Here is a 27,062-nt window from a genome sequence, read left to right as displayed (position 1 = left end):
TAAAGAAGACACATAAAGTGAGACTAGAGCTTCTGTGACGTCAACAGTTATTCACCTCAGACCACAGCCAACACCATGTTATTAGGACTTTAAAGAAGACACATAAAGTGAGACTAGAGCTTCTGTGACGTCAACAGTTATTCACCTCAGACCACAGCCAACACCAAGATATTAGGACTTTAAAGAAGACACATAAAGTGAGACTAGAGCTTCTGTGACGTCAACAGTTATTCAACTCACACCACAGCCAACACCATGTTATTAGGACTTTAAAGAAGACACATAAAGTGAGACTAGAGCTTCTGTGACGTCAACAGTTATTCAACTCACACCACAGCCAACACCATGTTATTAGGACTTTAAAGAGAATTTGTCATTTGTTTTTTTGTTTACGCCCGCAGCCTGGTAGAAAGCTAGAGGGATGTATTTAGAGCAAGTCTAACACAGCAGTTGCTATAATATATATATAGTTCACAACCTTCATGCGCAATCAAAATCCCAGCAAAACAAGTTCATTTTCTTTCCACCCTTGCTTTGCCCACACAGTCATGGGATAATAATACTTTTAAACTGAAGTCAAGTTCCTTTCAAAGCCCATTCACAATTTTAATATAAAAAAAATTAACACAATAGGAAGACATCTTCAAATTAGACAACAAAAAACAAAACAACCTCCATACTAACAAACAAATACAATCTAGACTTGCAGCATGTCTAAACAGATTCCACATACACACTAGCACACAGAAGGATATCCAACATATGCACTTTTTCAACGCTATCCAACATATGCATTTTTTCAATCGACTCACTAACAAACACATGTCAACAAAGACGTCATACAGTTGACGGCACTGAGACGTCAGTCCTGTGTGGTTGTCGTTTAAAGATGGACAGAGGAGAGAAAGGGTTTCTCTTGTGTGGGAGTCGTCGGGCGTACATGGGTCTGTACACTTTCAGCGATGGGCCCCATGTAGGATCTGGCTGCAAGGATTTCCGGAGGCGCTTAAAGTGAAAGGACATGACATTACATACACTGGTCCTTGAAACCGCTTACTGCCAAAGCAGAGTTAATATGCTTCAAGAAAAAGGGCATGATAGCATTATACTGATCCTTGAAACAATTAATCGCCACAGCAGAGTTTATGGACATAACATTTCTCCAAACAGCAATGGATGCAAAATTCGTTCGCATCAGTCATGCCACTCAAGATATCACTCCATTTTCTTATCATTGTAAAAACAAAATAACCTGCATCAACTTAAACTTCAGTTTTTGGACTGTTAAATGCAGAATCATCAAAAGTACTGCATGTTTGAAGTTCACGTCTTTCACTTGCCAGTCGGGCACTAATTAAAGTCCAGTCAGTAACCCCCCCCTCCCCCCACAGGTACTCACATGCGTGAATGATCCTTTATGGCTCAGTAGCTCCTTGACCATGAAGATAGGAATGGGAATAAGGGGAATGACTGAGATAACAAATCCGATGAGGTTGGCTTCGGGTGGATACACGTAGCCATCGTACACTGGCAGCGTGTACGTCACGCAGGTAAAGATGAACGCCATCTGGTAAGAAGAGAAAAGACGAGGTTTGATCTCAAGTATCAATAAAGATCATTGACAACTACATACAGTGCAGTGGAACCCCCATTTTAAGACCTTCAACAATCTGAGAAAATCAGCTCTTAAAAAGGAGGGAGTCTTAAAATTGGGGTCAGTTTGCACAGGTTATCAACACAAAATCTGAAAAATTGAGGTCAGTTTGCACAGGTTATCAACACAAAATCTGAAAAATTGGGGTCAGTTTGCACAGGTTATCAACACAAAATCTGAAAAATTGGGGTCAGTTTGCACAGGTTATCAACACAAAATCTGAAAAATTGGGGTCAGTTTGCACAGGTTATGAACACAAAATCTGAAAATTGGGGTCAGTTTGCACAGGTTATCAACACAAAATCTGAAAAATTGGGGTCAGTTTGCACAGGTTATGAACACAAAATCTGAAAAATTAGGGTCAGTTTGCACAGGTTATCAACACAAAATCTGAAAAATTGGGGTCAGTTTGCACAGGTTATCAACACAAAATCTGAAAAATTGGGGTCAGTTTGCACAGGTTATCAACACAAAATCTGAAAAATTGGGGTCAGTTTGCACAGGTTATCAACACAAAATCTGAAAAATTGGGGTCAGTTTGCACAGGTTATCAACACAAAATCTGAAAAATTGGGGTCATTTGCACAGGTTATCAACACAAAATCTGAAAAATTGGGGTCAGTTTGCACAGGTTATCAACACAAAATCTGAAAAATTGGGGTCTCAAAAGGGGTGAGGGGAGTCTTAAATTTGGGTGTCTTAAAATGGGGTTCCCACTGTATTGCATATGCTCTTTGAGCGTACCCTTAAAGTGTGTGTTCGCTTCAGAATGTATGCGTGGCACTGTGTCTGTATAGAATTATATGTTACACATAACTTGCTGTATTTGTGTGACAGTTTATTCTGGTGCCAGTCCATTTTAACCAAATTTACAGCGTTTGAACTGTTCCTACTTCCATTAACTTCTTAATTTAATCCTGTTGATCTTTCAAAAGCAATGCCATTCAACCACACGCACCAGCATGAGAAAAGGAGTGATGGTACACCAGCAAAGCTTCATGAATATGCCGGGTCGTCTTACCAGCATGAGAAAAGGAGTGATACGTACACCAGCAAAGCTTCATGAATATGTAGGGTCGTCTTACCAGCATGAGAAAAGGAGTGATGATACACCAGCAAAGCTTCATGAATATGCCGGGTCGTCTTACCAGCATGAGAAAAGGAGTGATGATACACCAGCAAAGCTTCATGAATATGTCGGGTCGTCTTACCAGCATGAGAAAAGGAGTGATGATACGTACACCAGCAAAGCTTCATGAATATGTCGGGTCGTCTTACCAGCATGAGAAAAGGAGTGATGATACACCAGCAAAGCTTCATGAATATGCCAGGTCGTCTTCCCAGCATCAGCTCTATATCGTCACTGAACCTCTCGACACCTGTACGTAAAACACAAATCAAATTGAATCAGAAAGAGAAAATGAAAATGAAAACGGGAAAATAAGTGATAAGCACAAAAACATTCCATAAAAATTATAGCTAACAGGTTTAAATTCATGTTAGAGTATATCTGTCTTATATTATTGAAATCTTATATTCTTTAAGTAATGAGTCAAAAGTGTCTTAACTAGCACTTTTGGCCTCTAATTACGGGAAAAGTCTTGATATAATAGTCTCTTCACAATCTTTACTGTCTTTACACTCTGTTTCATCATCTTCTTCCAAACAAACATCTAGGCAGCCTAGCTACTCAACCTTCTTGAAAACAAGGCATAACAAAAGGTATACACATGCTGAGAACCGTGTAAATGAAACGCTACACTTGACAACCAAAATCAACACTTCCATCGAGAATTGTAGGGATAATTTATGAGCCCTACAGAAACTGCCATGAGTAAGTAAAGGTTCCCAAGAGCATACAAGGAGACAGCAGCAGCCAGACCCCATCACATGCACAACTCTACAATTGACAGGTGTCTAGCCGGCGATGTAGAAGAAACATCAAACTACTATAAATAGCTAGCGCTCTTTGCCGGCAGACTACTCTGCAGAGCATGCTGTGAAGGGAGATGACCGCATCCCCCTGTCACAGCAGGAAGTGACCCCTGTTACGCGTTACTGTGCTAGATGTCATACCGTAAATCCAGCCAATGATGATGCATTCAAGCAATGACGTCAGGACCACACAGAATGCTGCAACATACCAGTCCAACAACTGGAACACGTAAATGCCACCCTGCAACACACAACACCCTTGGTCAAATCCTTGCACACTCTCACAAGATAAACAATAATAGGGGAAAAATAAAAGACGCAGGACGCACTAATTAAAAAATCAAATAAGGTAAGAATTGCAACAAGAAACAAGTCGCGTAAAGCGATATAAAAACATTTGGCCAATCTGTAGGCATCAAACTAAAAGATCAACTCCAAAACCAGTCATCAGTTCTGATAGTCTCGGCTAACCATACTCGAAGATCGAGACGGGTCACACTCGTCTCTGCGAAGCATGTGCGCATGCACATTATACTCAACCTATTTTCTTTAATTCTGAGTGTGTTTTTCAAGTAAACATAACATATCTATATATTTTTTAGTTCAGGAGAAGATGAGAAATACATTGATTTTTTAATTTCTTTACTTGGTGTTTAAGGTCGTTTTCAACCACGAAGGAAATATCGCGACGGTGATTTTTTAATCTGTAAGTGAAAAATCGTTTTTAATGACAACTTTAATGAGCAAAATAATTAACCAAGTTTTAAGCTTCCGAAGTCCAGACCGAGTCTAAGATTGCTTGACCAATATGTCAGTGTCTCTTCGAGAAGCAAGTCAAGCATTTGCTACGCAATCAGATTATCGATAATGTTTGCTGGTCCTGTCGTTTCACTAAACTGGACCAGCCACTGTTTGTATCCATCTGCACTTTCGTAAATTCCGTTTCGTAACCGTAACTGTGACTTGACGAACTGTCATTTTTTTCACCGCGATACACAGTTCATTGCGAAGATCTTCCTCGGTAATTCGTTCCAATTCCGCATACTTTTTGTTGTCAAGAAACAACTCGAAAGAAAGTTTCAAACTCATCATCCTCCATCTTGCTTGTCGAAGCGCTAAAGTACTTTATCGATGCAAAAACAAAAGCAGAAAACTTAGACGAAACCGAATCAAATGCAGCGCAGACGACACGACGAGATACCGGAAGTAAGTGAGCCTCGCTTTGGCTCAAGTGCCGTTAAAAATACCGTTATTCTCGTATGCAAATACGAACGAGAAGTTGGTCATACGAACAAGCCTTGTGCTGGCGACGCAAATCAGGGAATGGCTGGGCAACAAAAATTGCCGCTGGTGTGCTAAAGGTTAATTTTTTTTTCTTTCTTATTTTTGTTAAATTCCATGACTTGAATTGAAATTCCATGACTTTCCAGGCCTGGAAAATTAAAAATCAAATTCCATGACTTTCCAGGTTTTCCATGACCTGTACGAACCCTGCACATACATACATACACCCACACACAGACCCTCGTCTCGAATCCCCGTCTATGTTAAAACATTTAGTCAAAACTTGACTAAATGTAAACAGAAAATGGATTGGAGACGACAAATAATCAACAGGTGGTTCTTGTACACCTGTAGAAAAAGTGACATCATTGGCCAGTCACTTGCAAGGGGGGAGGGGAGGGAGAGGGGAGGGGGGATGCGTCTATCAGTGTAATCTGTCACTCACCCGGGTTGCTACTGGCAGAGAAACCAGGTAGCTGATGAGGGAGAGCCCAAAGGTCAGGTACGCTCTTTTCTTGTTGAGTTGCTTGGGAAAAGCATCCACCAGACCACTGACTACTGTCTCAAACATCCCGAACTGAAAACAGGGAAACACACAAAGTCTCCATTAGCTGTAATCGCAAAACAGATACACTGCCAATGTTCCAAATTTCAGAATCAAACTAACAATTTCTCAGATGAGTTTATGATCTGTATCAATAAATGACACCCTTAGCTCTAGTTTTGCTATTGTTAGGAATAACTTAACATAAGTTAAGTATATCTTATTAGTCATGTATCATAAGTGTTTGTCTGTCTGTCCACTCAAAAGACTGCTGGGTCGCAGTACAGTTTGTTTGTTTGTTTGTTTGTTTGCTTAACGCCCAGCCGGCCACGAAGGGCCATATCAGGGCGGTGCTGCTTTGACATATCACGTGCGCCACACACAAGACAGTAGTCGCAGCACAGGCTTCATGTCTCACCCAGTCACATTATTCTGACACCGGACCAACCAGTCCTAGCACTAACCCCATAATGCCAGACGCCAGGCGGAGCAGCCACTAGATTGTAAGGCTTCTTTTTAAGCCTACTGTCTATATGATACTTACCGAGACAGTACTATTCTTGCACATTATCTATTATAGGCCGAAAAAATTGGACAAAACGCTGCGTGGGTACAATTATCTCCCATAACCATGCGCCACCGTGGATCCCAAGCACTGTCCGAGTGCTTCCCCCTTACAGGATGTAGGTGGCGCGTCCTCTTTCTTTATGAGCTGCAGACCCTCAAAAAGCCCATAACATATCAAGAGGGGAGGCGGGAGGGAAACTCTAATAGTACTGTCTCGGTAAGTATCATATAGACAGTAGGCTTAAAAAGAAGCCTTACAGTCAATATAACACTTACCTCGACAGTACTATTCTTGCACAGAATACCAGAGTGGTGTGAGGGTGATATGTAGAGTATTAAACTCCTTAATCAAAATCACTTAAATCCAAGGATTAAGATACCCAGGCAATTTTCGAACAGTACTACCGTAAAAGAAAATATACCCAAGAAACATACCTTAGACTGACGTGACCATGCTGGCAACCACTGCTGTGTGGTGAACTCAATGTCAAAGTCCAGGCCACTCAAAGCTTGAATACCACTGAGTCTACGGCAAGTGGCTAAAGCGATGAGGAACAATTAGTCTTAAAAATCAGCAACTTGATACTGATGCCTGCCAGGGGTTCAAACTCATTGCTACGCAGGAGTTTGAGGACCAGAAAGACATCCCCCTTGGGAAATGAAACCCGAGGTTTAGACACCGCTGCATTGCTAATACCCGAAAGGACATTAGCGATGAGGGAGGACCTGATCAAGTGTTCAGGTCTGCGACCAGTAGCGGCCGCAATCGTGGAAGCGATGGCAGATCTGTATCCAAGAAGAGTCTTAGAAGAAAGACACTTCTTTTGATACACTTCCACCAGGAAGTTGGCCAAGTCCTGTGTTGAGGGATAAAGCGGCTTTATCCCCTTGGACAAGGCGAAGGTGGCCCAAGCTCTCCAGAGTAAGTCGTAGAGCTGATTAGTTGATCGCCTCTTAGCGTTCAAGGAAAACTCTACTGAACTCTTGTGCAATCCTAGTGCAAGCAGTTTGGAGCGCACAAGAGCCATGCGGTCAAGCACAGACTCTCTGGACGTGGATGAGGGAGGCATGATCGAGGCTGGAGCAGACCTCCCCCGTCCAGATCCAGAGGTAGAGGGTCTACGTGGGTGAGACCGCGAAGATCTGGAAACCACGGAGCTGTTGGCCAGTAAGGCGCGACCAAAATCAGTCTTGGTCGTTCCTGCAGATATTTTGCCAGCACCCTCGGAATCAGAGATGTCGGGGGATAGGCGTAAGCATCGAGGAGCCTCCACAAGAGAGTGAATGCGTCCAAGTGGAACGCATTCATGTCTCGAAAGGGGCTGACGTACCTGGGAAGCCGAGCGCTGAATCGAGTTGCGAACAGATCGATCAGAGGACGGTCCCACCTTGCACACAGACGCTGTAGAACGTTGTGAGCGATGGTCCATTCTGTGAAGAGAACCTGATCGCCCCGACTGAGAATGTCGGCCAGGGCGTTCAGTTTCCCCGGAACGAACTGGACTGACATCCGGACCTGATTGGTCTGGCACCAGAGCAGAATCTCCTCCGCCAACAGGGAGAGGGACCGAGAATTGGTGCCCCCCTGGTGGCGAAGGTAAGCTAAGCATGTGGTGTTGTTGTCCCCGTTGAAAATCAGAGGGGCCAAGGACAGGCCGAATGGGAGGGCCCGAAACTCGAACACTGTGCCCTCCCAAACGAACCGGAGCAGATGTCGGTACCCCGGGGCCACCAGGATGTGGAAGTAAGCATCCTGGAGGTCCCAGACATGGCCCAATCGTTTGGCCGGATGGCCAACCGGACCGACGAAGGGGTTTCCATCTTGAACCTGCACCTGTGAAGGTACAAGTTCAAGGTGGAGAGGTCCAACACCGGCCTGAACCGGCCGTCCCTTTTTGGGGACGGTGAACAGGCGGGAGCAGAACCCCGGAGAAGGCTGAGAAAGGGGGTAGACCGCCTTCTTCTCGATCAACGAGTTCACCTCGTCCTGAAGAGCCTGCCATCTGGCAGGGTCTCGAGGAGGGGGGAACGTCAAGGGTAGAGCGGACAATGGAGTTGTGACGACAGCGGTAGAGAAAACCCCGACCACACCACCCTCAAGAAAAACTGGTTGGAGACCAGTCTGCCCCACATGCCGCGGGCCCGAAAAAGGGAACCGACGGACGAAAGAGGGGCAACTTGAGGGGGCGTCAACGTAGGGCCGGGACTCACTGAAAATTCTGCTGGAGGGCAGGCGCAGGCTTGCGACCACCCCCCCTGGTGGTGCTGCTTCCCCTTACCTGTCTGAGCACCCTTCGTCTTGCTTGGGAACGCGACAGGCGCCTAAGAGGAAGAAGGAGGCAGTGAAACTGGCTTCTTCTTCTTCTTCTTCTGAGGCTGGGAGCTGGAGGTGACTGTAGCACTTCTCTTACTCCCCGCCGCCGCCGTCGCCGAAGCAGCGAGGCCAACCATCAGAGAATCAGTGTTCCTCTGGCGTGTGGACTCCACCACAGAACGAACAGTGTCCGGATGAAAGAGGGAAGAAGGCTGAGGAAACGTGTTCCTCAGACTCTTCCTCATATCCGGAGGCACTATAGAAGTAAGCAGAAAATGATCACGGAACAGGGCCAATAAAGTGGACCCGTGTTCCAATGGCCAATTCTGCCGCAGACGTCACGCACGATCGCACGGCATGCAAAGCCCGATCCACTCGAACCGTGTCAAGGACCCGAGTGGAATCGGACTCTGCCCGATCGGGAGGGTCCAACAGTGTGGACAGCGTGCTCATCCATGTCAAGGCCTGTGATTGGGCCTCGACTGTGGAAGAAACGGTGGCCTCAAGATTGTGGAACGAAGCAGAGCTCAGTTCCACCTTCTTGACCGAAGGCACCTCCCCAACGAACACATCACCGTCAGCCCCACCCTAAACACTCGAAGTCTGGAAAGGGAGAGTTCGAGAGTCAAAGGGAAAAGGGAGGGACGAAACAGATTGGACACGAGGAAACAGTGGAGGTGCGCCTCCCGAAGGAAAGCATGGCACTGAACCCGCGTCCTCCCGAGGAACACAGGTCGCGTTTGCACGTGAATCTGTACTCCTCAGGCGATGTGCTGCCGCTTCCACCGTGGCACTAAGACTAGGGTGGAACGCGAATTGCCGGCGGCCGGATCGTTCATAAAACGAGCCGCCGGCAGACGCGGCGTGAGCCTCCCGCGCCCGGGCCGAAGCGGACTCAAAGGACGAGAGGGCGTCTCAGGGAAGGACGTCCTGAAACTGTTCAAACGTCCTTCTAGCTGTGCGAGGGCGAGCCTCCTGCCTCTCGTCCTCAGACCCCGGGTCCACGTCCTGTGTGTCAACACTAGACGACAGACGCTTAAGAGAGGCATCCGTGACGTCAAGACGCCGCGTGATGTCTGTCATGTACTGTTGGAAAGTACGAAGCATAGCTTCGGAAGTTCCATCAGAAACCGGCAAGGGTAGAGGATCAGTGTTAACCTCAGGGCGACCCTGATCCTCCTCCCTATCGTCCTCCGACTCACTCTCCTCTTCACTTCCCGACAACTCCTCAAAAGCAGGAGTGTAGGGAGCTTGAGGGGGAAGAGCCGAGAGCGATGAAGCAGGCTGTGAAGAAACGCCCACAGAAGCAAGAGGCCGCGAAGACCCCTTCCCCAAAGACGAAACGTCTCCAGCAGCCGAAGGGGGAGAAAAACAACAACCCTGGGACTATTGGGTCAGCCCACCCAACGAACCCCCGCCATTTATAGACTGAACAGGAACCCATCGGGTCTGATCAGAAAAGAAATGGTCCGGTCCGGTCCGGTAGGGTGGTCCGGTGTTCCGGTCCGGTGGTCCGGTCCGGTTCCGTACCATCCGGAGGTCCCGTTCGGCACCGAACCATCGTACCCACAGAAGTGTTCGGGTGGTTAGGTCCGGACGTGGACATACCGTACCATCCGGACCCGTAGGTCCGGTATGGTCCGGTTCGGTGCCAGACCATCCAGACCAACAGAGGTGGTCGGGTGGTCCGGCACCGGACCATCCGGACCCGTAGGTCCGGTACCATCCGGAGGTCCCGTTCGGCACCGAACCATCCGTACCCACAGAAGTGTTCGGGTGGTTCGGTCCGGACGTGGACATACCGTACCATCCGGACCCGTAGGTCCGGTTCGGTGCCAGACCATCCGGACCCACAGAGGTGGTCGGGTGGTCCGATCTGGTCCGGTAGGGTGGTCCGGTGTTCCGGTCCGGTCCGATGGTCCGGTCCGGTCCCGTACCATCCGGAGGTCCCGTTCGGCACCGAACCATCCGTACCCACAGAAGTGTTCGGATGGTTCGGTCCGGACGTGGACATACCGTACCATCCGGACCCGTAAGTCCGGTGGTCCGGTATGGTCCGGTTCGGTGCCAGACCATCCGGACCAACAGAGGTGGTCGGGTGGTCCGGTCCGGACCGGGCCACCGGTCCAGTACCGGACCATCCGGACCCGTAGGTCCGGTCCGGTCCCGCACCATCCGGAGGTCCCGTTCGGCACCGAACCACCCGTACCCACAGAAGTGTTGGGGTGGTTCGGTCCGGACGTGGACATACCGTACCATCCGGACCCGTAGGTCCGGTTCGGTGCCAGACCATCCGGACCAACAGAGGTGGTCGGGTGGTCCGGACCGATTCGGTAGGGTGGTCCGGTGTTCCGGTCCGGTGGTCCGGTCCGGTCCCGTACCATCCGGAGGTCCCGTACGGCACCGAACCATCCGTACCCACAGAAGTGTTCGGGTGGTTCGGTCCGGACGTGGACATACCGTACCATCCGGACCCGTAGGTCCGGTGGTCCGGTATGGTCCGGTTCGGTGACAGACCATCCGGACCAACAGAGGTGGTCGGGTGGTCCGGTACCGGACCATCCGAACCCGTAGGTTCGGTCCGGTCCCGTACCATCCGGAGGTCCCGTTTGGTACCGAACCATCCGTACCCACATAAGTGTTCGGGTGGCTCGGTCCGGACGTGGACATACCGTACCATCCGGACCCGTAGGTCCGGTGGTCCGGTTCGGTGCCAGACCACCCGGACCAACAGAGGTGGTCGAGTGGTCCGGTCCCGACCGGACCACTGGTCCGGTACCGTACCATCCGGACCCGTAGGTCCGGGGGTCCGGCAAGGGCCAGAGGTACTGTCCCGCACCGGACCTAGGTACGGTCCCGTACCATGGGTCCCGTCCGGACCAAACCCGGAGGTCAAGTCCAGTCGGGACCCGTGGGTCCGGTTCGATCCCGACCCGTAAGCCTGGAACGTTCCGGACCCTTGGTCCGGACCATCCGTCACCCGAACACCAGACGCTAAGGAATGGCGTGGGGTCAAGACGGTCCGGTCGGAGGTGTCGGTCTGAGCAACAGAAACAATGTTCCCGTCGCCCTGACCATTCGACAGAAGTACCACGTTCTGTCGAACACCTCCACGTCCAGTAACTAGTCGGCCGGAGCGTTTCAAGAGGGACAGCCACCAGTCACACGGACGTCAGAGGGAACCGTAGTAGCAGTGGTCGTAGGCACGAAGCCTGAAAACCCCTGCCCCCACAGGACCGCCCTGAACGGGGTCAATTCGCATCCCAACCCCAGCGGGGAGGGAATTCAGAGACCCCGTCATCTCCTCCGATCTCCCCCCCCCAGGAGGCCGAAACTACTGTCGAAACAGCAGCAGACGACCCAGCGAGGGAGTTCAGAGGAGGACCCGTGTCCCTCCTGGCTTCCACAGCGGTGGAAACCGAGGAGGGCACAGGAGAGGCACCGGAAAAGGAAGATTTTAATGCCAACTGCACCCGGTGTTCCCAGGCGGTCACCCATCCAAGTACTAACCGGGCCCGACGTTGCTTAACTTCGGTGATCGGACGAGAACCGGTGTTTTCAACGTGGTATGGCCGTTGGCTGTCAAAACCTGAGTCTCTCCAGTAGCCCCTAGATCGGATTCACCAACCCCCAAAGAGGGTTGGGAATCGACCTGCCCCCGGATTCGAGCCAGGGAGGAGAAGGAAACCTTCCCCCCAGGCTTGAAACCGGGAGGAGCTGAAGCCTGAGACTGAGGGCCGGACAACGGCGTCGAAGGGGGGGAAGCCTGTTCCACTGAAGGAGAAGGAGAAAGAAGCTTTTTCTTTCCCCTCGACCTTCCCCGAACCTTCGACGGCGCAGCCCCGCCCGAAGTCCCAGGCTCAAGCCCAGCCTGTTTGAGCAAGCTCGCATTGAGCTTGCTCAAACAGGCTTTCTCCGCCCTCCCTCGCCGCAAACGCAAAGCGTTTGGGGAGGGAGAGTCGGAGCGCCGAAAGGTCCCCTTCTCCGTGCGCAAAACATGACGCTGGGCGCCCGGAGAAGGGTTGCCCCCGGCAGACTCTGGTTCCGTAGAACCAGAGCCCAAAACAGGACGAGACATCCTACCTCGCCCTGTACGTACCCTTAAAGACCGAGAATTAACAAAATTCAAGAAAATTTAGGTCAATACTCAAGTGAATGCGGCGAAACGAGAAGCAGACGACCGGTCACCACGAAGTAGGACGGGAGGCACGCCGAGTCCGCCACACAACAACGAAGGCACAAGTTGAAGGAAACACAACGTAGCCTCAAGCCAGAAGTGGAAAAACACACAATAATCCAACAGGTGATAGTCCACACAGAAAAGAAGCCTCTTAGTCCAAAATAATCCGGGAGCGTAGCAGAAACACAGCCTACTGACACGCGCGAAAAAAGAAAGAGGACGCGCCACCTACATCCTGTAAGGGGGAAGCACTCGGACAGTGCTTGGGATCCACGGTGGCGCATGGTTATGGGAGATAATTGTACCCACGCAGCGTTTTGTCCAATTTTTTCGGCCTATAATAGATAATGTGCAAGAATAGTACTGTCGAGGTAAGTGTTATATTGACTGCCAATTTTAAAGTCTTAGGTATGACCCGGCCTGGTTTCGAACCCACGACCTCCCGATCACGGGGCGGACGCCTTACCACTAGGCCAACCATGCCGGTTCGCAGTACAGTTAACTCATTCACGTTGTGTTGGAATTGGAAGTCCGACAGCTGTGCTTTGCGTTGCCGACACATTGGAAGTTACGATCTGACGGATATCACAAATTTTTAACGGTGTGAACAGCCCCGCTGACCAAGGGAAACAACCCCCGCAATAAACTTCTGCCTGTCTACAGTGGAACCATTCACTGTAAACAGTTCCTTCCCTTCAATTGTTGGGAATAATTTAATTTTTTTGACGGTGTGCGACCCACGTGTTTTGACTTTTCCAAGATGGCGGATCGTTCTGCTACAAGACGTATTAACTTGAAAAGAGTGCTAGAACTTGTTATTCAGGACGGTTCTGATCTTGACCTTAGTGATGATGATAGTGGAGATGATATTTTAGATTCTGGTGACGAGTTTGTGCCAATGGACGATGATTTGGGTGATGATTCGGACAATGAAAGTGTCGATCATGACATTGTGTATGATGAACCCATGACATAGAAATTGTTTTTGTTTTTTTTCCTTCAAAGAAGTAGTTTGACTGGATGTGAAGACAACAAAAGGTATGTTCTTTCAAATGTTTCATATATTTTCTAAAAGAGCAAGTTTCAAACTTTGCAAAAATGTAAGGTAGGTAAGGTTATTTTGTGTTGTTGATTTTTTATTTATTTTTTAAAATGGGTAAAAATCGTGCGCCGGGAGGGAACACGAGGGACAATTGAGACGCGCCCCGAATGAGTTAATGCAACGTTTTGTTTCGTCATAACAGTATTACATACAATAACAATAACATACCATGCAGATTTTTGTTAGGTCTTAAAAGCGAGGTTTGACGGTACAACTTACCTGGCTATCCAGACCCAGCGCCAGCAGCATGGTGAAGAACATGACGGCCCACAGGGGAGGGAGAGGCAGTTTGGAGATGGCTTCTGGATACGCCACTAGTGCAAGCCCAGGACCTGCCGCAAAATGTCATTATTTGAAAATCAGTAATCACTTTTTTGCAATTGAATATCTGCTTTGAACATCATCACATAGTCATTATATTCCACTTTTTTTCAACAATAGGAATAAATCATGTTGAACAATCTTATGACCATGCAGTTTGTTTGTTTGTTTGTTTGCTTAACGCCCAGCCGACCACGAAGGGCCATATATGACCATGCAGTGAATCTTCTGCAAGTTCTATGAGCAGCCTAAGAACTCTTGGTGATCTGCTGGACTTTATTCCCATTGGACATTCAGCACTCTGGATTAATTGATGCATCTTGGGTTTGACCTCGATCTAGTCGGGGTGAACTTTTTCTTTCTTTTAAAAATTGTTTTATTGTGTGTGTGTTTTTGTTCCTATATGTGATCTTCGGGTGTAAGTGAGTTAAGGTATTTGTGTTGCATTTGAGCAAGAGATATTAAAAAAAAATGTTTCTCCATTTTTTCCATTATACACTTGTGTGTCTAGGGGATAAATATTTGGTAAAACCTGAGCAGGAGATTTTCCCCCTTACATTTTCGTGTGTAAATCAGCACAGGTAGGTATTTGGATGTATCTCAGTGTGAGCTGTGGGCAGAGAAAGGTATTTGGATGTATCTCAGTGTGAGCTGTGGGCAGAGAAAGGTATTTGGATGTATCTCAGTGTGAGCTGTGGGCAGAGAAAGGTATTTGGATGTATCTCAGTGTGAGCTGTGGGCAGAGAAAGGTATTTGGATGTATCTCAGTGTGAGCTGTGGGCTGAGAAAGGTATTTGGATGTATCTCAGTGTGAGCTGTGGGCTGAGAAAGGTATTTGGATGTATCTCAGTGTGAGCTGTGGGCAGAGAAAGGTATTTGGATGTATCTCAGTGTGAGATGTGGGCAGAGAAAGGTATTCCTGCTACAGTGGAACTCCCCATTCATGACCCCTCAATTAAAAAATTCCTCCTTTTAACACCTTCGCTTTTTGCGTTCTTTGCATGTTTATTAACCCTGTAAATTTACCCCCATTTTAAGACTCCCTCCTGTTAAAAACTGGGTGGCCGAGTGGTAACGCACTGGCACTCGGAAGCGTGAGGTTGCGAGTTCGACCCTGGGTCAGGGCGTTAGCAATTTTCTCCCCCCTTTCCTTATAACCTAGGTGGTGGGTTCAAGTGCTAGTCTTTCGGATGAGACGAAAAACCGAGGTCCCTTCGTGTACACTACATTGGGGTGTGCACGTTAAAGATCCCACGATTGACAAAAGGGTCTTTCCTGGCAAAATTGTATAGGCATAGATAAAAATGTCCACCAAAATACCCGTGTGACTTGGAATAATAGGCCGTGAAAAGTAGGATATGCGCCGAAATGGCTGCGATCTGCTAGCCGATGTGAATGCGTGATGTATTGTGTAAAAAAATTCCATTTCACACGGCATAAATAAATCCCTGCGCCTTGAATATGTGCGCGATATAAAATTGCATAAAATAAATTTAAAAAAATAAAAAAATAAATTCCTGCGCTTAGAACTGTACCCACGGAATACGCGCGATATAAGCCTCATATTGATTGATTGAAAAACCCGATTTTCTCACATTTTTGGAGGGGGGTTCCACTGCAGTACAAAGTTAAATCTAAAAAGTTGGTGATATCTGAACCGATCAGTCAGATAATTCTGTCTGAAGAGAAATAATGTTTACCTTGTGTGGCCACTTTATCCACTGTTGTGTTGGCCTCTTTGGCCATGAAGCCAACCACACTGAAGATGACAAATCCGCCATAAAAACTTGTCAACCCGTCTGCCATAGACCCGATAATTGCGTCTCTGTTGTGAAATATAACAAGTATGATGAAAGTCATGCAGTAAACATTGTTGTGAAATATAACAGATATAATGAAAGTCATGCAGTAAACACTTTAGCTAGAGCAGTGAAGACAGAATTTAAACCACAGACATGATGTAAACACTTTAGCTAGAGCGGTGAAGGCAGAATGTAAACCACAGACATGATGTAAACACTTTAGCTAGAGCGGTGAAGGCAGAATGTAAACCACAGACATGATGTAAACACTTTAGCTAGAGCAGTGAATGCAGAATGTAAACCACAGACATGATGTAAACACTTTAGCTAGAGCAGTGAATGCAGAATGTAAACCACAGACATGATGTAAACACTTTAGCTAGAGCAGTGAATGCAGACTTTAAACCACAGACATGATGTAAACACTTTAGCTAGAGCAGTGAAGGCAGAATGTAAACCACAGACATGATGTAAACACTTTAGCTAGAGCAGTGAATGCAGAATGTAAACCACAGACATGATGTAAACACTTTAGCTAGAGCAGTGAATGCAGAATGTAAACCACAGACATGATGTAAACACTTTAGCTAGAGCAGTGAATGCAGAATTTAAACCACAGACATGATGTAAACACTTTAGCTAGAGCAGTGAATGCAGAATTTAAACCACAGACATGATGTAAACACTTTAGCTAGAGCAGTGAAGGCAGAATTTAAACCACAGACATGATGTAAACACTTTAGCTAGAGCAGTGAATGCAGAATTTAAACCACAGACATGATTTAAACACTTTAGCTAGAGCAGTGAATGCAGAATTTAAACCACAGACATGATGTAAACACTTTAGCTAGAGCAGTGAATGCAGAATTTAAACCACAGACATGATGTAAACACTTTAGCTAGAGCAGTGAAGGCAGACTTTAAACCACAGACATGATGTAAACACTTTAGCTAGAGCAGTGAATGCAGAATTTAAACCACAGACATGATGTAAACACTTTAGCTAGAGCAGTGAATGCAGACTTTAAACCACAGACATGATGTAAACACTTTAGCTAGAGCAGTGAAGGCAGAATGTAAACCACAGACATGATGTAAACACTTTAGCTAGAGCAGTGAATGCAGAATTTAAACCACAGACATGATGTAAACACTTTAGCTAGAGCAGTGAAGGCAGACTTTAAACCACAGACATGATGTAAACACTTTAGCTAGAGCAGTGAATGCAGAATTTAAACCACAGACATGATGTAAACACTTTAGCTAGAGCAGTGAATGCAGACTTTAAACCACAGACATGATGTAAACACTTTAGCTAGAGCAGTGAAGGCAGAATGTAAACCACAGACATGATGTAAACACTTTAGCTAGAGCAGTGAATGCAGAATTTAAACCACAGACATGATGTAAACACTTTAGCTAGAGCAGTGAATGCAGAATTTAAACCACAGACATGATGTAAACACTTTAGCTAGAGCAGTGAAGGCAGAATTTAAACCACAGACATGATGTAAACAATCATGGGGCATGTGTGATGACATACACATCATTCCTGCATGGGCATTGGGAAAAATGCCTACAGGAACAGCATTCCCTTTATACAGTAAAAACGCCTACAGGAACTGCATTCCCTTTATACAGTAAAAACGCCTACAGGAAGTACACCTAAAGGGAATATGCACCCACTTTTGGTCGACTTAGACCCGTTCTGCTTCACTGGCTCACCTGAAGCAGTTGTTGTGGAACTGCATGGTTGAAAAACGCCATGGTGATCAGTCCCCCTCAAGCCGGGTCCAGGGAGTAGAACACCTGTAGACACACCTGGATCCACACCTACACACACTGACTCAACTGAAGCACACCTACACACAGTGACTCACCTGAAGCAGTTGTTGTGGAACTGGTTGAATGACGCCATGGTGATCAGTCCCCCCCAAGCTGGACCCAGGGAGTAGAACACCTGTAGACACGCCTCGATCCACACCTACACACAGCCACACTGGTATTAAGTGTTAAAATCAACCAACCACCATGCAATTTTTCTTATTCCCCATCCGACCCTATTTTGTTCTCCCAACCCCAGAACTTTTCTTGACCCTTTTAAAAAAAAAAGTTTTTATTCAAAAATGACAACTTCATTTTGCAGACTCTACAAAGAAAATTACTCTTCTCTGACATCCAGGGGACACAGCTCGCATGATTTCCGGTAATTAAATAAACAAAAAACAACAACAAAATCAACCCTTATTTTGGGGGCATTGTCATCGAACACATTTTTTTTTCTTCTTTTTGTGTGCCTATGAGCCAGTCAAATACAAGAACACTGCTACAAATGTGTAGGCAGACTTAATTTCACAAAGTAAACATGTGGTCATACACATGCAGTGCAGTACACTCACACATAGACACACTGACACTGACACAAAACATACATTCACGCAGACTCACACAATTCATCCTACAGTATTTGGTCACAGATTAAAACCCAGCAACACACTTACCGTGAAGTTTGTGAGACGGGAAAAATCTGGACGGAGATAAAAGAGGATTCCATCACCTGCTCCCGGAAGCATTGCACCGCGCACCAGAAATATGGTCAGCAACAGGTATGGTAGCAACGCTGTCACATACACCACCTGATAGACATGATAATCACCAATCAAACTTACCAACCATCATAAAAACAAGCTGCGTGGTAATAGGTACAGCAACAGCTCAGCCCATATCGATAACTATATCTTCTCTGGCACAAGCTAGCATCATCATCTGCAACACTTAGGGCAACAAGTTTATCACACATTTATACCACCATCAACAATCTGTTCTTTCAACATGGGAATAATGTTGTTATGTAACAAATATAACATCAACAAAAAACAACACAGGCAGAGAAACAGCGGTTTCACATGTTTTCTTGCTAAATGAATGCAACAAGGCCTCACACGTACAAAATGCAACTACCAACACCGTCAGCAACAACCATAGCTTTCATAAACTCTTTCTGCCTGCAACCAGTAACATATGAGAGTAAAAAGTGTAATCCCATCACAGTCACAGCTACACTGTCTACACACACATACACACTCTCACACACTCTCACACACACACACACACACTCTCACACACACACAGCATAAATAGGAAGCAAGCTTTCTTGCCAGGTAACGCCACTGCATCATGAAGGAAATAACTATCATAAAAAGGTGGAAGCTGGGACAAACCTTGCCGAGCGATTTGACGCCGCGGACAAGACAAAGGGAGACAAGCATCCATGCCACCAGCAGACAGAGGGCGCTATGAGTCTGTATGGGTCCCAGCTCGTGCAGCCCTGACGACTTGCGCAACACATTGTACCTGATGGGTCACACACAAGTCAGAACATGTCAATGATTTCCTTGCATATGTATTGCACTGTTTACACAGAAGGGGAAGGAGGCATCTAGACATTCACCACAACATTATCCTGGTATGTCTTGATATGGAAGCTTTATCTGTAACTACAAAGAATTAAGGCAGCAATAAGATCTTAGATAACACACACAATTGGGAAAGCTTAATTTGCCTTAAAATAATGAGCCTGAAAAGCAAGTGAACTCAGTGCTTGTCATCCCAACTGGGAAGCAATCGGAACTACATGTATCAGCATTATTCCAGTAATAAAATCTCTTATTTTTGTCAAGCTCAACAAAATCAAACACACAAAAACAAAAACAGATCACTAACAAAAACAAAAACATATCATACACACACAACTGCTCATACAAACCATTACTTACTGCCAGAATTCTTCTGCCGCTGACTTCGGAGCCAGTTCATACGCAGAAAGGACAGTTTCTGACGCATTGTTCCACGACACAGTAGAGTTGACCAAGCTTTCATTCCCAACATCGTCACCAAGGTAACACAGTGACAGAGAGTCGTTGCTCGTGAAGGCGGAGCTATTACAGGAAGAGACGGGGTCGATGCATGTGGGCGTGTTCCACCAGTGGCCGCACCTCCCCCACGGCAGATCTTTGGTGAAGGACGAGTAGAGGTAGTAGAGGATCCAAGACAAGACAGCGTTGTAGTAGATACAGGCCATGGCTGACACCAGGATCATACAGTACCCCAACCCTGTACATTTCACAAAGTATGTCAAGACAGTCCTTGTCAATTAAAATGACAATGCACAATGATGGATGCTGCAAGCCCAACCGCAAAACCAAACCAGATACAGAGGAACACCCCTTGACATCTGTAACTTTACCCCAATTCAAGATTTCATCCTTTTTAAGACCTTGATGTTTTAGATTTTCTGTTCATAACATCTGTAACTTTACCCCCGTTTTAAGACTCCCTCCTTTTTAAGATCTGATTTTCTCAGATTTTATGAGGTCTCAAAAGGGGGGTTCCACTGTATGATCAAAGCTCAGACTTATGACCTCAAAATATAACTAGGCTTGTACCCTTCCATAAACGCACACTCCTTCGTGTGTAAACAGTTTGACGTACCCTCTCAGATCAGGCCAGGCTTTGACAGTGGAACCCCCTTTTAAGACTGACCTTCCCTTTTAAAGGTGGTCGTCCACATTTTTGCTTTTTTTCGATAATCTTATGGTTAGATTTTGATACAAAATTATGTCAAAGGATGAATGAACCATGGGGAAAAAAGCTATAGAAAAAAAAATATATGTAAAAAAAGATTTTATTTTTGGGTAGCGTGACTCACGCTTCCAATATTTTGTTTTCTGTTTGCTGAGAACATGTGCTTTGCCTAAAAATACTGACCAATCAAATTCATGTCACTATGCTTTAAATAATAGCCACGCCCAAACAAGTGCAGCAACAGTTTGACACTGGAGCGCTGCCCACGCTTTTTTTTAAATGCACGAAATGCACAGGATTTGAGAGGAGTTTTGCGCTTGGCATTTTTCAAATAAGGATATCCTACTATGAGTACTATGCTGGAATACTACAATGAATTTTTAAACGGCTACACTGGCTTCATCTTTCCTGATCGAAAGGGGGTGTATTGTTGATATTTGTAGATAATAGACTCTGCATTTTAATGGTCAAATGGCGATTTCGGTATAAAAATGTAGACAAGGACCTTAAAGACCGTGTTTTCTGAGACTTTCTGTTCATAACCTGTGCAAAGTTACCCCCATTTTAAGACTCCCTCCTTTTTAAGACCTGATTTTCTCAGATTTTTGGAGGTCTTAAAAGGGGGGTTCCACTGTATATGAGATAATACCATCCTTCCATTTGGAAACATGCCAACAATCACCACCCTGTGTCACGGTTTCAGTGACACGAGTGGGAAAGGAAATCTTTGTGGGGCGCCTTTCCCAAATTGCAATGTAATGCGCCTGTGCTGGCGGCCGCATTGCGGAAAGGTTTTGGCTGAAGTCACGAAATGCACGTGGGATTTGCCGGCGTGAAAAGCGTGCGGGAAAAATGGGGTGATTTTCGCGCACGGGTTACCTGGTTATGGTAGGCGACCAGTGATTGGTCAGGGAGATCACTTGTTGTAGGACAGGCGATTGCTGATTGGTCAGGGGGATCACTTGGTCTCTCTTTCCCCTTCAGTCTTTCTTTTCTTTTCGCTACATGCTTAGCAGACGGAGGTCTGGTTTGTTTCCGTTGACTAAGATTTGGAGGATTACAACGCGTTGCAAGACTGGTTTAGGTCTACCAACGGGCTACTAGTACGTGTTAGTGCAATACACAGAAGGCTTAGGATGGAGGGATTTGGCTACAGATTTTCGCTGACGAGCGGGAGCCAAATATTCAAGCGGTTTGCTTGGGAGAGCTACGTTTTACAAGCTGTTAAGGTAATTAGCCGTTACTTTACGCTGGTGACCGGTCAATGTCTGTGAAATGTAAACTGTTTTGTTTCTCCATGATAGCGTATAACTTGCTCATTATAACGCTAAATTGTAATCTGTATATGGTTTTTGCAGATATGGAGAGGAGGAGAAAATGTCTTGAGTTGTTATTAAAAGTCTATTCTTGCAGGTAACACATGCTCACTGAAGGGGGAAGTTAGATATGTTTAAAGGTGGTAAAAGGGGGATTGTTGGCATGGTCACTGCACCAATTGCTCTTGTTTCAGCTTGTTGCTGGAGACTTGCTGGAGGTTTGCTACCTTGTTGCTACCCAGTTTCTACCTGGTTGCTGGAGACGTGCTACACTTTTGCTGGAGACGGGCTACACTCTTGCTGTTCGTTGCTGTACGGTTGCTGTTCTACGGCTGTTGCTGGTGTTGCTGCGACTCTCACCTGTATGCTCCACTGCGCCACTGCGTTTCATCGAATGGACCCTGTATGGCTACACCGAGAGTTGAGTGCACCCATGCGTAAACGCCCCCCACCTTGTCATCTTTCTAACCCTTTATGAAGAACTTTGAGTTGTGACAATGTGGAGTGTTAACGCCTGTACAGGCTAAGACTTTTTACAGAGCATGCAGCTAAGTGTTTTCTAACTTTACACGTTTCAGTGTGTCCTTATTATTTCATAAACTTTAACTGGCTTTTGTCAGTTATTTTTGTTTTACGACTTGGTCGTAAAAACACTTTTGGCTTCACGAGAAGAGGGAGGTGGAGAGTTAGTGTATATAAACAGACGTCTAGAACTTATACTTTTGTTGTTTCTAACTTTTGTGTGTGACTGCGAGAGTGGATCGTGGTGTGGTTAGTCAGTTAGCAGTAATTGACCGTTTTAGGTCATTCATTTGACCATTAAAACGTGACACCCTGACTGCTTGCTGTGGTGAGTTGGAATTTTTGTTGTAAATTAATTTGTATTAAAAAACCCACTAGTGGCTTTTATGGAATTCATTCATCTTCTTCTTTTTCTTAGTTGGTTTGGTAAGTAAAATTAGCTCTCTGGCTAGTACATTTTTGTTGGACTTTCAGGGCTGCAAAGACCTACAAATTGCTGACCTCTGAACAATGGGCACAGCTTCCAGACAAAGAGCGATGAGGTTCCTGAAAACTGGCCCAGACACACCTCCATGTAGAACAGGGGGATGCCAGCCAGTGTCAGGAAGAAGAAAAAGGGAATGAGAAAAGCACCTGAAAATACAATGATTAAAACAAAAAATTAGTTATAATGTAGCACAGTTTTAATTTATCATAGACCCATGATCTTACACTCAACCAGTGGCACGCCTGTTATGTGCATAAGATCCAAGAATTATCTGTCATAGTTAATTTTTCAGACGTTGAAATGTTTCTGAATAGGTGAATGTTGCACGATCAGGTTCCTATGAATCTTTCAAGCTTTTATGTTACTATAAACCATAACACAGGCAGGGAAATAGCTGGGTTGGGGAATAGCTCAGTTGGTAGTGGGGCTGGCTTCAAACCCAGTTTTTCGCTATCGGCGCGGGTTCGATCCCAACGTTTGGCGAGGGATTAATTTCCCACACTCACAGTCAGCTTTGTGCAGACTCTCCTCGGTGTCGGAACACCCCTGTTTGCTCACATGTGCACAATAAGTCTCAGGAAATTGGAAACATGAATACAGGCATGTAGGAATAAGGGAAACGGGTAACGCAGTACTGCTTGGTAGCTTGCCATGGTAGCTTGGTAGCTTGCTTTCCCCAGTGAGAAAGCAGGGTAACCTCAGGGGACTATCTATATGGGTCATTCTCAGAAATGGTGGTCCAGTGAGAGTGAGTAGGGGTGACACATTTGAAATCATGAAAAAGTAAATTAAAATTATTTCTACCACGACTTTTTTCATCTGAATCTATTCCTGAGACATTAAAGCATTGTTTTATGTCAATAAAAATGGTTTCTATACGTTGGTGTTGTTTTTGTGTGCTTTTCAATTGCGAAGTTCGGCCGTTTCCGGATCGCCGAAGCGTTACACGATTTTCGTGATCAACAATATGTTCAGTCTCATGGCTAAATGCAACCATGCAAACACCAACAAATTACTGCAATCGACAGTCAGGAGTTCAGTCTTGGACGTAGCAACACATCTTTGCAAAAACTCACGCTGAATTTGAAGTTACGGGCTTCGAACAAAAAATTATGAATGTCGTAACGCATCGTATCCGGACTCGACGCGCGAACATCGGACAGCAATGTGCTCCATGACTTTGCCACATCACGGCTATTTTTAGCTCTTTGGCGCACAGGAAGTTCGAACAAGAAAATAGTCCTTTGAATCACAGCCAAATATTCACAGAAAACACCAGAATCATATCATTTGCTGAAACTCATGGCGTCGTTTCCTGACCTACGTTACGACTGAAGATGGTTTTTACTAAATTGTCGATCCTGCAAAGCTTTGTCACAAACTTACACACCGCGGATGGCGACAATGTAGTGTCGGAAGGATATCGAGTGCAAACAGTCTCTCAAAGCGCGAAGTTTAGCGGAACAAAGCAGCCAAGAAGTTTTCGTATCCTCTGATCGTCGATGTTCGACATTCATCAAGTACTTAAAATGGGTAATCTGAACGCAACAGGAACTTTCAACAAATACAGCAAACTCTGACGAATTGTGTTTTGTGTAGTTATTTTGGGTCAGACGGGTTTTGCCGGCAGGAAAGGCCAAACAGTGCAGATTCATGTCTGTCGCACAGGAACCGAAAGTGGTTCAAGCATTTCGTTTCTGTGTTGCGACATTCACCTTAGTTTTGTTCCAAATGTCATTTTTTTACCAATATTAGTTGAAGTCCTTACCTTTCATAACTAGAATGTGTTGGGTAGAACACAAAAATACTGCAGAACTGATAAAAAATGCACAAAGGATTGAAGGCTTAGGTGGTTTAAAGTTGGAATTTGGTTTCCATGTTACAACATTCATCACGTAAATACAACACTTTAAAACATCTCTTATTCAGCAACCAATTACTCTTTTTGTCTAATTTTTGCATTATTATGTATAGCAAACAATAGACTTCATAGTAAAAACAATTATTTTGTATTTCTTGACACTTTATTTTTTACTTTGTATGTAACACTTTGGACCACCATTTCTGAGATTGTGAGAATGACCCATATACAATCTTCTCCATGTATATATGATATATCCTTGTTACATTGAACAACTATTAACAACTGTACTGACCTCCTCCATTTTTCAGACACAAGTAGGGAAACCTCCAAAGATTGCTCACTCCCACTGCGTAGCCTACAAGGGAGAGCACAAACTCGCAGCTGTGAGTCCATTTCTGCCTCTCTTCCTCCTCCTCCTCCTCTTCCTCTTTTTCTTCCTCTCTTTCCTCCTCGTTTGTGCCAATTGGAATCACTGTCCTCTCTGTGTTGTCGTCACCAGCCTGAAGCCGTGCCAAGTCCAACATTTGCTGGAAATAGACATAAGAAATCTATCGGTAATAGAATATAGTGTCAAATTATTTCAGTGAGATATATACGTGTGTGTGTGTGTGTGTCACTGTGTGTGTGTGACATGTGAATGCTTGAATGTGTGCTGTGTGTGTAAAAGCTAGAGGTTGTGGGGAGGTTGACAGAGGTATACAGTGCATTCATGGATGCATGCGTATGTATCTGAGTGTATGTGTGTGTGTGAGTGTGTCACTGTGTGTGTGTGTGTGTGTGAGGGGAGACAGTTGGAGGTAGACAGAAATGTCAGCTTTCACTGTTTCAGTGCTGACACTGTATGTCATCACAAAACAAACCCTTTGGCGGAGCGAAATGTTTGTTAGTGTTATAACGGTAGGGTAGGTGTACAAACACCGATACCAATGTCAAATTAGGAAGCATGCAAGCCATGCTTTGTATTAATTTCAAAAGCATTATCATTAAACATCTTTATATATACAGGGTGGTCCAAAAAAATGTAGACAGTTTTGCGTGCCTGTCATTTCTGCTACAGGGCTTCCACCTATTCTTTTTCACCTGGAATGTCTCACACAAGCATGAAAGTTTAGTAAGGCACAGTTTTTTCTTCTTTGCAACATCATTTCTGGGCGTAGTTCAATAGTTCATCACATTCTCAATCCAAGCACCTCGTCCCCAGATCTTTCTCCTCCAGATTTCTTCCTCTGGGGGTACTTGAAGGAAAGGGTTTACCACAACAATCCACAGACAATACAAGCGCTAAAGGAGAACATTCTTCGTGAAATCAGGAGGATTCCACTCGAGACCTTGGACAGAGTTATCAACAATTTCAATGTCCGTGTCGCAGCCGTAATCCAGAGACGAGGTGCTTGGATTGAGAATGTGATGAACTATTGAACTACGCCCAGAAATGATGTTGCAAAGAAGAAAAAACTGTGCCTTACTAAACTTTCATGCTTGTGTGAGACATTCCAGGTGAAAAAGAATAGGTGGGAGCCCTGTAGCAGAAATGACAGGCACGCAAAACTGTCTACATTTTTTGGACCACCCTGTATATATATATTATATTGCTGTCTGTAAACACACACACACACACACACACACACATACACGCACACACATACACACACACACACACCACAACTCTCTCTCCCCCTCCCTCCCTCCCTCTCTCTCTCTCTTTCTCTCTCTCTCTCAACGAGACTCAATCTCAAGTATGAAATCCTCCGGTCAATCATAGACCATTTTATCCTATTTGGTCTATGGGTCAATGCACTCCATGAAAACTGCCATGGGAAGCTACTGCTACGTTAAATCAGGCAACAGACGAGTTCCCTCCCCGACACCATTTTATCATGGCAGAAAAATATCGTCGACGACTTCACCGATGAACATACATATAGAACGTTCCCTTCTGATCTAGACAAAGGAAGATCCCTTCAAACACGTCAACATATAAGAAAACTGTGTAAGAGAAACGCAGGCTCACTGTTTGCTCCGAATCATGTTGCGATGTCATGTCAGCTTGTGTTTCTCTCGTCTCGCGCAGCACAGAACACGCGTGTGCAGTCCCAGGCCTAGGTCAGATTTACCGACCCACAACGATGAATGAACTTGTCCGGCCGACCTTTCGATCCTTAATTGCTCACTGCTTAGGTGTCTCAAAGGACTCTGAAGTATGTACACTTGTTCGGACGACACCAGAAGATAACACACATACACAATGACATCTTATCAGCAAAAAAGTGAAGCGTGCTGTCCTGGCGAACGGTTTTGTCGTCTGCTGCTCTCGCCGCTACTGTTGTCGTCTGCTAGCCAACTTGATGCTGCGTTTACACAGCGCGCGCTCAAGACTAAGTTTGTATTTTCCTGAACAAAAGAGTCGCGTTTTTGATGGCCCCCCAATGAACTAGCAACGCCACTGATATCGTTCGATCTCAGACTGTATCCCTTGTTCGACTTCATGGGATTCTTTTTTTCCCGAACTGCAGGGGTCCAAAGTCCAGCCGCCCCGCAAAACGGCAATGTGTTGACGTAACTGCAATGAGGATTGGGGCTGAGAGA

The 27,062-nt window shown here is 45.7% G+C and overlaps 1 protein-coding gene and 1 non-coding gene across 2 annotated transcripts; both read right to left on the bottom strand.

The window, feature by feature from the left end:
• On the bottom strand, positions 1-27,062 carry LOC138959715 (sodium-dependent noradrenaline transporter-like). The gene is made up of 14 exons (XM_070331309.1): positions 26,488-27,062; positions 24,769-25,003; positions 22,627-22,758; positions 19,480-19,816; positions 18,925-19,057; positions 18,205-18,339; positions 17,584-17,687; positions 15,602-15,726; positions 13,800-13,912; positions 5,319-5,450; positions 3,731-3,830; positions 2,933-3,033; positions 1,400-1,567; positions 1-1,005 (listed from the first exon to the last, which is right to left on the bottom strand). Exons 1-14 carry the CDS (start codon positions 26,515-26,517, stop codon positions 838-840), a joined length of 2,013 nt encoding a protein of 670 aa, XP_070187410.1. The 5' UTR covers positions 26,518-27,062; the 3' UTR covers positions 1-837.
• Positions 11,760-11,878, bottom strand: LOC138951140 (5S ribosomal RNA). The gene has a single exon (XR_011451008.1). It is a non-coding gene; the product is annotated as a 5S ribosomal RNA (ribosomal RNA).

Source organism: Littorina saxatilis, linkage group LG1 (genome assembly GCF_037325665.1).
Source record: "Littorina saxatilis isolate snail1 linkage group LG1, US_GU_Lsax_2.0, whole genome shotgun sequence".
In the NCBI taxonomy this organism is placed as follows: Eukaryota; Metazoa; Mollusca; class Gastropoda; order Littorinimorpha; family Littorinidae; genus Littorina; species Littorina saxatilis.
This window is presented reverse-complemented; position numbering and strand designations above follow the sequence as displayed.